The sequence below is a fragment of the Molothrus aeneus genome (genome assembly GCF_037042795.1).
Source record: "Molothrus aeneus isolate 106 chromosome Z unlocalized genomic scaffold, BPBGC_Maene_1.0 scaffold_55, whole genome shotgun sequence".
Classification (NCBI taxonomy): domain Eukaryota; kingdom Metazoa; phylum Chordata; class Aves; order Passeriformes; family Icteridae; genus Molothrus; species Molothrus aeneus.
The window spans coordinates 212,900-222,551 of record NW_027098762.1 but is presented as its reverse complement, the minus strand read 5'-3'; the positions used below and the strand labels follow the sequence as shown (position 1 = coordinate 222,551).

The following is a 9,652-nucleotide window of genomic DNA, read 5'->3' as shown; positions in this document are numbered from 1 at the left end:
TCAGTGTAGCAGCCAAGTCGGTGCTGCGAGGAGGGGGCAAAGGAACTATTTTGTAGGCATCTTGCTACTGCGGAAATGGCTTTCTTGAGGGGAGGGAGGCGCATTTGTGGGTACTCTATAGTAATGCTGCTCAGAGCACAGAAAATGCCACTTGGGCGGCCCCAGATGGAACGAGGAGTGGGGAGGGCAGATGGGAGAAGCCCTTGATGGGGCACCCCATGGCCGTGGGCATGAGGGGGCAGATGTGACGCGTGCGAGCAGCCACCCCTCATCTGGGGGAGCAGAGGGGCAGCAGCCCGGGTTAGCAGCCTGTCTCCCAGGGCTGTGGCCGAGCCTGCCTGGTGCTGCAAGAGAGATCCTGTGAGGATTTTTATTGCGGTCTCTTTGTTAGCTACAGCCAGGCACGCACACACAGCTCTCAGCCAGGTTGTGGGAGGTAAGTGGGGGAGGCGAGCAAGGGAGCGTGTGGGGGGCTCTGGGGAGCAGGGGCCGCGTGGGCCGGGCAGGAGGGGAGCCGGGGCACAGGGCTGTGCCGGCCCCACGCCACACAAAAACCAGCCCCTGCGATTTTCAGGGTCTTGTTGGCAACTCAGCGAGGGTTGCCATAGCTTTTTATGTAGGGTGACCAGAACCGGCTGGAACTGGTTTGAGGCAGATCAGCTCCTGAACACAATGCAGTCACTGAGCTACTACACTGGGATAGCTTCCTCCCTTCATGGCAGCCAAAAGCAGAGGAGCTTGCAGAAAGATACCATCCCAAAACAGTATGTGAATGCACACTTTAGACACACAGCACTGGTATGTGGCTAACGTAGTCATAAAGGGTTCTGTATGTAAATGTACATATTTGCAGTAACTGAGATTACTTTGGCTTTTTGTGCCTTTTTATGCTTAAGGAATGGGCAAGAGCTGAGATTTATGACCCTTACTAAAATATTTTTGCTTTGCAAGGGTGGGACACTGGTTATACAGTCTATTTTAAAACTAAACTAAATAAAATGGATTGAATTATTTGTAATTGTAGATATGCTTGTGACTGAGGATGCTTTGCATGCTGTTTTATTTACAGGGTGCTGTCTTGTGGTTTGCTTCCTTAGGAAACATTAATGGGGGGGGGGGGTTCTGTGCCTTTCTCTAAGGCCAGAAGGAAACAATATTGTTGTAGAATTGTGCATAAAAGCATTGAAAAGATGCTGTAAGGCATACTCATTTTCCTTTTTTTTTTTTTTCTTGTAGGCCTATTGATTGGGGCTGCCTTTAACCCTTTGGTGTTTGCAGAGGTAATGCGGCTGTGGCAGTAACTGAGCACTGGCTAAAAAAATCCCTCAAAGGTCAAGGTTCACAAGGTGAGACGTGGTGTTTTGGGCTGAATAGAACAATAGATTGGAGTTACATCCTGATTGCACACTTGGCACATTAGGAAGGAAACAATTGTTTAAGTGTTAATGAAGAAATGCTATTAAGGTTCTCCAGTTTTAAAAGGATTAAAGCTATTTTTTGTAAAGACTTACTGATATCTTGGTTAAATACAGTATTTTCATTGAAATATATCCAGATAAACTTTTTTTTTCACAGTGTAGTGATACGAATAGGCCTCTGAATGACAATCATGAATTGCTGAGCAGTTGTGGCAGGGAGCTGTTCTGTGCTGTATTAAGAGACTCATACATGCAGGATTTGCTGTCTGATTATTTACACGTTGTTTGACCACATCTCAGTGACCCAATACTTGGTTTTTAAATAAGGTCTTCAGTATTAAACACGTACTTAATATCGCCTACAGAGAAAAAACCTGTGCAAAAGAAATAGTATGGATGGCTTTTCTTAAACTTTTGTAACCTGGGGAGGATTTTGCAGCAGCCAAGTGGAAAGATGTATTTTGGGGGCTGGATGGAGCTCCAGTGGTGTGAATTATAATATTGTGCATAGGAAATTGGATGGGCAGTGCAGCAACTGCAGAGGGGTGACTGCTTTCAACTTAAAGCAATGGATAATGGATAGAATTTTTAGTTTTTCTTTCTGAACTAGAAAATACAACATGTGTACTTAGATTTGAGCTGACGTTTTTATCTTACAGTGAAATCTGAAGGAGTCAGAGAGAGGGAGAGGGGCAGAGAGAAGGAAGCAGTAATGAATCTAGCAAAGGGAAGAACAAAGGCTGTTAGAGCTTGCACAGTGGATCACTAAACATTTTGCCTGGAGGATTCTTTTGCTGGAACTGTTACTTCCTATAACAGGAAATCAGCAACTCTAGAATCCTAACCAGTGTGATTTTTTTAAAATCTTCCCAGTCCTGGCTGTGTTAGCTGGTTTGGTAACCTACAATCAAGATAATATAGAAGCAGAACATTGGAAATACTCTGTTGTGGTGTGAAATGAGGGTCCTTTCCTCTGTGCTCAGCAGAACAGACAGCCCTAAAGGCCTTGAGAGGTTGTGGATACTGGGTAAGTTGTGTGCTGGCTGCTGAGGCAGGGTGACAATACAAGGGAACCTTTTTGTTTCTGACTGCAGTAGATTACGTAAGGCACTGAGCTATTAATCGTGGAAAAGTGAAAATAGCATACTACCATCTGGCCTGAAATTCTGGGTTTGTGAGCTTTACTGCAGCTGTGATAAGCTGTTTTTCAGGTTTGATAGAGCAGTGAATAGCTCGTGGCAGAGCAAAGTGCCTGACAGATCACTGTGCTGATTTCTGCTCCTGTTCTTCAGCATAGGATGCAGAGGGTCTATATTTGACTCGAGACGTCTGTGGCAGAATGATGCTGCAAACAGGAGTTCTTGTTGCATGCTAGGAATAGGATTTCTTCCTGATGAGGATGCATGTTCTTTTCCAAGTGTCAGCTAAAATTCATATATTTCACTAGAGCGTCTTTTATGATTTTTTTTTCCTTCTGCCAGAATAGTAGGCAGCTTTAAAATTTTAAGTTCTTGGATTGTGACAGAATTCCTTGAATCTGTTTTGTTTGGGTATTTGAATGCTATCTATATTATGAATTTTTGTTTTTAGCAAAGGAGATTTTGAATTTGCAGGGATTTTTGGTGGCTGTAAGATGAGAAAACTGAATAGATGGAGTCTGCAGTATTCTTGGTGAGTTATCTTTTTTCAGTCTAGTAATATCTGTAAAGGCTCTTCATCAGGAGATTTGGATTGTGCACACAGGCCAGCTTTCCAGCAGCAAATGCTAATGCTGGAGGGCTGCTCTTCTGTATCAGCACCCAGCATCTCATTTTGCATTGGTCTCAATTATTTGATCTTCAGAATGAGGGTAAGAATTTATCACATTCCAAGTCCCTTTGGAATGAATTGACTAACTGTTGTTTCTCTAGCCATATGCCTATGTGTTAAAATACAAATATGCAGCAGAGTACCAGGAATATATGTTCAGAAAAACCCAAAGTTGACCCTAATGTTCTCGGGTCTGCTTGTTGCTCTGCTGGGCCCTGCCTGTCTGGGAGAGCTCCCTGAGAGGCTACAACTGCTCATGCTGTGCTTTGGCCACAATTGTCATCCACTTCAGAAAAAGTACCTTTAAGGAAAGAGGTGGGAAGCTTGTGCCATTTAGAATGTAATTCCAGTCTGCATTCGTTTGAGAATCTCAACATTCTCTTCATTGTTGTTGTGCATCTGAATTATTCACGTGGTACTGATCCAGCCTATTTTTCATATAGAAGTACAAAATTAAGCCATGATTTTAATTAATTTCTAAGTAGACTAGAAAAAGAGTGGTATGTAGATTTCCCTGCTTTTCAGGAATTCATCCGTGTTTTAGGAGGGATTTGGGAAGTAGGTAGACCCAAACCCTGGCCTGAATCTCTTGATAAATACACGTGGTTTTCATGTGATCAGCTGTAGCTGGGGATGGCCTGTTCAGCCCCATGTTGTGTATAAGGAGATTCCTTGCTCATGTGTTGAAACATCCCTGTTCTTTTTGCCAGCCAAAGGCTGATTGTCCTGAACTTTGAACCAGCTGTGTGTGGTTCTCTTCAAATTATGCTAGCAGTGGTTCAGATTCCAGAAGATTCCCCTCCTCTTTCCCATCTTGTTTTCTCATACCCAAAGAGAACCTGAAATACCCAGTTCAAAAATTGATGTGTTGGACTACAGGATCAGGCTCCTAAGGAGTCATAAACTACAAGTAACACTATTTTGGCTGTTAGAATGGTGGATCAAATCTTTTACTCATTGAGTCTTGAGCATGGAAGCAAATTGGATTTTCCCCTTTTTTGAAGGCAGGTGGATATGGTGTATAATATAGAAAAAGTAGGTTCTTGGGATAAATTTTAACTGTAAAACACCCGATACTTCACAAAGATGTTTACATTAGGACTGGCATGACCTTACTGATGCTGTCGATGCTAAATAGATGCTAAATAAGACTGTTATCCTAAGAAATTGAAAATTCCTAGGGTAAGAATTACTTTGCATATGACAAAAGGAATTTCTGTGATTTGTGGAACTGGGTATTTGTCTGGGTTTTGCACCAGTAGCAGGTCATGGGCCTTTGATAGTGAAAAGGAACCCGTTCATTATCCATATAGGCATGAGAGCCATTCCTGACTGTGGTTGAAGTGGCCTCTTGCACATCCCACTTGCCTGCTGAGTATGTCAAAGCAGGCCAGGCTGTGATTGGAGATGTGGTTCCCATTTCCTGAAGAAGGTTTTGTGGTTAGATTAGCATATTGCTTTGTCTGTCTGTACAACGCTTGGCTTTCAGAGCAAATGACTGGAAGTGTCAGTCATAATTACTAATAACCAATGAACCGCTCATCATCTGTGTATTAAGATGAAATTTGTCTAATGTTAGGATACATGTTACTGTAATTCTGATTGAATCCCTTATGTTTTCTCTACCTGATGAAATTTCTTGTCACAACAATACAGAAACCAAAACCCCAAAACGTATGGTTTTATGCTGGTTAGGCTGGTATTGCTCCCTGTGTAGGCATTTTCTTCCAGAATGAGCTTGATGTTACTTAGGCATCGTTACTCTTGTTTGGAGGTGGAGTAATTATTCCAGATTACTGGAATTTTGCTCTGGAATAGTGTGTCTGCCTGGGAATCAGTAGAAGTAACAGACTAATTCCTGTATGTGGCTATAACAGAACCAAGACGCTGGCATGTGGCAGACCCTGAAAAGAAGTTTCTCAGTGTTCTCATTTCACAAAACTGGAAAGAATGCTGGTGGTTTTGGAAGAACATGCAAAAGAAAACGTCTCCATCCTACAGTGTGCACAGTTCTCAAATGTATGTAGTACAAAGAGCAGTAAAAACAAGAGTTTAGGGCAGGTAAAGGAATGTAGTCCCAAGAATGTGAGTGGCGTAGGTAGAGGAAGATTAAATTTGGTGGTTTTCCTTTGATAACAAGTGGATTTGCTGCTGAGGGAACTGAAGTTGAGTAATTGTCTGAACAAAAGCAAGGAATTAGATATTTAGATGGGATATGAAGGCAAAGGGTAGGAATTCAGTAAGGCAGAAAAGATGGTCTGGTCCAGTTAAAGCAATTGTATAAAGTTGTTAGACTTGTGGTTTAGCTGTTTGGAAGATCTGGATGAATAGAAAGGTGAGTGTCAAGGAGGAAGAGTTGGTTGGTTCTTCAAAGGTTAAGGATTAAATAAAAGAGCAAAAATTGAGAATGTAAGAAGTATTTACAGGCATCATGTTAGGCCAGAGAAGGAATAGACTCACAGCTCGTCTGGCAGCAAAGGTGTCGCTTGATTTTGATCTTGGATAAAAAGCGGAGTTTTATCCTTAAGGAAAGAGTTACTAAAAGGTTTGTGGAGGTAAAAAAAAAAGGGGGAGGGGGGGGGAATATGGCTACAGAGTCCTGGCAGTTGTAGTGGAAACATAGTTTATATACTGAATCTTAAATGGGTGCCCTAGAATAGTGAGAAGGAGATTAACAAAATGGCCAGGTTAGACCTTCTCTTCTTTGTGTATCACGACTGACCATGTTTGTCTCCCTTTTTGTTTAACTTTGATTGCTTGAAAAGTTTTTGATAAGGGCAGCAGTAGTTCTCAGTAAAGTACAGCTCTGTCTCCTCTGCTGGGCAGTTGTGATCTTAAACATTCTTGGAGGAAGAGGAATTAAGTGTCTAAGCAGGTCTTCATTCATTGTTATGGGTAAATGTTAATTAAACTCCAGGATATATAATTGGAAGAAGTTTCAGACTAGGGAGACTATCTAGCTCTTTTTGAGTGTATGCAACAACTGTAAAAAGACACCTATGGACAGATGTATAACCAGAATGCAACTAATAAGTATCCCAGATTGTGAGAAACTGTGTCAAAGATTTCTGTCAGTTTACATGGATTTGATATGCTTTGGTATCTGCAGTCTTTTCCATTTAATCCTCAGAGAAACTTGTTTTGTGATTTTGATTCTATGCATGCATCTATTTTTTTATTAAGAACTTCATAGGTTAGACAAAGCGCCCAAAACCATTAAGTGAACTGTGTAAACAAATTTCCCAACTCTTCTATATTTTTTTGAAACTGTTTCATGAAATGTCTGTGTCTATTCCAGTATCCTTTAAAAATTTTCCTCAATTGCCTTCTCATAGTCCACAAGGACTTCCAGGTAGCCAGTGTTGATGAATACCTAAGTCTTACAGATGTTTATTACTTTATACTTCATTATTTTCAGGAAGACTCCTCAGATTAATAGTGCAGCTGTTAAAGAGAGGAATTACAAATGTCTCATGTTATTTTTATGCATGTCTAGGTATTTTGCGGTCTGGGTGGGTGAGGACAGGAGTGAGTGTAGGAGAGGGAACAGGAAGCAAGTCACTGCAATTTGGGCCCAGAATAAAACTGCCAGGTTACTATCTGTGGAGTTTATAAATTACTATAGTTCTTGGTGTAATAATTCAACTGTACACTTGGTCACTGTTCTGTAATGTATAATCTCTGAAAACATTATTTCAGAAGTGAAATAGCACTTCTTTGCATGGCAGATGTGAACAAGAACTTGTTTTATGTAAGACTGGGCTACTAGAGCTTAAAGTGATGACTTTCTGCTTATTTTACAGATTTGCTTACAATCAAATACATGGCCATGGGGGATATGAAGACCCCAGATTTTGATGACCTTCTTGCAGCCTTTGACATACCAGACATGGTAGATCCCAAAGCAGCTATTGAATCTGGACATGATGACCACGAAAGCCACATAAAACAGAATGCTCACACAGATGAAGACTCCCATGTCCCATCATCATCTGATGTTGGGGTGAGCGTCATCGTGAAAAACGTGCGTACTATTGATTCTTCCGAAGGTCTGGATAAGGATGGCCACCATTCCACAGGCAATAGCTTGCACAATGGCTTTCTAACATCAGCAGCTCTTGAGAGTTACAGTAAAGATGAAGGGAAATCACTTAAAGATGATGGGTCAGCTTCTGAGACTACACTGAAGGATTCAGCTTTCAACCAGTTCAGCCCAATATCAAGTGCGGAAGAATTTGATGATGATGAGAGAATTGAGGTGGATGACCCCCCAGATAAAGAGGAGATACGTGCAAATTTCAGAGCAAATGTCTTGGCAGGATCTCTATCGCAGCAGGAATATGACAAACTAAAGGCACTTGGAGGGGAGAACTTAATTAAATCTGGAATCACTGTTTCAAGTAGTATAGATAAAAATAAAACTGGTAAACGAGAGACAGAGACAAGCTCCATGAATTTAGGTGTCTATGAGCCTTTTAAAACTCGAAAAACAGAGGACAAGTTAATAAAAGACAGTTCTGAGAAGCTTCTTGAAAACAGGGTACTTGATGGAAAACTGAGTACTGAAAAATGTGACACAAATCTTGCCAGCATTTCCCAGTCCAAAGCAAAGTCATCAGCAAAGCTTTCATCCTGCATTGCTGCAATCGCAGCACTGAGTGCTAAAAAGGCAGCTACAGATAGCAGTAAAGATTTACAGTCTAATTCAGGAGAGTCTTCTCCATTACCAAAAGACATGAGTGAAAGTCCCCGGGCTATTGAAAAATCTCCTGAGTCTCAGAGTCTCATTGATGGTGCTAAGAAGCCTTTTGTCAAACCGCCCGATAGTCCCAGAAGCGTCTCCAGTGAGAACAGCAGCAGAGGGTCTCCATCTTCTCCCGCAGGGTCAACACCAGCAATTCCTAAGGTTCGCATAAAAACCATCAAGACTTCTTCCGGGGAGATCAAGAGAACTGTTACTAGAGTGTTGCCAGAAGTTGATTTGGACTCTGGTAAAAAGCCAGAGCAGAGCGCTTCCATGGTAACCTCCATGACATCTCTCCTGTCCTCACCAACTTCCGCTGCTGTTCTCTCCTCTCCTCCCAGAGCTCCTCTGCAGTCCTCAGTTGTCACCAATGCAGTTGGATCTGCAGAACTTGCCCCCAAGCAGGTCACTATCAAACCCGTGGCTACTGCCTTCCTGCCTGTTTCAGCAGTGAAAACTGCAGGTTCCCAAGTGATCAATCTGAAGCTGGCTAACAACACCACAGTGAAAGCCACCGTCATCTCTGCTGCATCTGTGCAGAGCGCCAGCAGCGCCATTATCAAAGCTGCCAACGCCATCCAGCAGCAGACGGTCGTGGTGCCAGCATCGAGCCTTGCCAGTGCCAAACTCGTGCCAAAGACAGTCCATCTTGCCAACCTTAACCTTTTGCCTCAGGGTGCTCAAACCACCTCTGAACTGCGCCAAGTGCTAACAAAACCCCAGCAGCAAATCAAGCAGGCAATAATTTCTGCAGCTGCCTCCCAGCCTTCGAAAAAAGTGTCTCGAGTGCAGGTGGTGTCATCTCTGCAGAGCTCTGTAGTGGAAGCATTCAATAAGGTGCTGAGCAGTGTCAATCCCGTACCAGTTTACGTCCCAAACCTCAGCCCCCCCGCCAATGCCGGAATCACGCTACCGACACGAGGGTACAAGTGCTTGGAGTGTGGCGACTCGTTTGCTCTCGAGAAGAGCCTGACCCAGCATTACGACAGGAGAAGCGTGCGAATTGAAGTGACTTGTAACCATTGTACAAAGAATTTAGTTTTCTACAATAAATGTAGTCTCCTGTCCCATGCTCGTGGGCACAAGGAGAAAGGCGTCGTGATGCAGTGTTCCCACCTGATCCTAAAACCAGTCCCAGCAGATCAAATGATAGCATCTCCTTCCAGCAATACTGCTGCAGCCGTGCTCCAGAGCGCAGGGGGAGCTGGCACACACTCCCTAACAAAGATCCAGACTGGCTTAACTGGGACAGTGATCTCGGCCCCTGCGAGCTCTCCTGTCATTCCAGCTATGCCCCTAGACGAAGATCCATCAAAACTCTGTAGACATAGTCTAAAGTGTTTGGAGTGCAATGAAGTTTTCCAAGATGAGACATCTCTTGCAACTCATTTCCAGCAGGCCGCAGACACAAGTGGACAAGTAGAGTATCCTATGTTTACATTCCAATGTTTCATCTATAAGCCTAGGAGACTTTGGATATGTTTTTATTTTCATTTAGCTGTTATTATCTGAACCTCTGTGATTAAACTGATAAATGAAAACCATAGAAAGTCTTGCAAGCACTTACATAGTGAATGTCAACACTTTTTAAATAAGACTTAGAATCTCTACAGGCCCTGAAGTCTGAAATTGACACTTATATTTTTGCTAAAATTTAGCATTAGTTTTCTTACAGCTGAAC

General features: G+C 42.6%; 1 protein-coding gene across 2 annotated transcripts in view; it reads left to right on the top strand.

The window, feature by feature from the left end:
• Positions 1–402: 402 nt before the first annotated feature.
• Positions 403–9,652, top strand: part of ZNF532 (zinc finger protein 532) — a 31,214-nt gene continuing 21,964 nt past the window's right edge. The window contains exons 1-3 of one of the 2 annotated variants that reach the window (XM_066569908.1): positions 403–436; positions 1,237–1,346; positions 7,031–9,390. In XM_066569908.1, the coding sequence (XP_066426005.1) occupies positions 7,051–9,390 (2,340 nt within the window). In that variant the 5' untranslated portion in view covers positions 403–436; positions 1,237–1,346; positions 7,031–7,050. Of the gene's footprint in view, positions 437–643; positions 799–1,236; positions 1,347–7,030; positions 9,391–9,652 lie in introns of those variants that run through there. The other variant, XM_066569907.1, reaches the window with a different exon arrangement.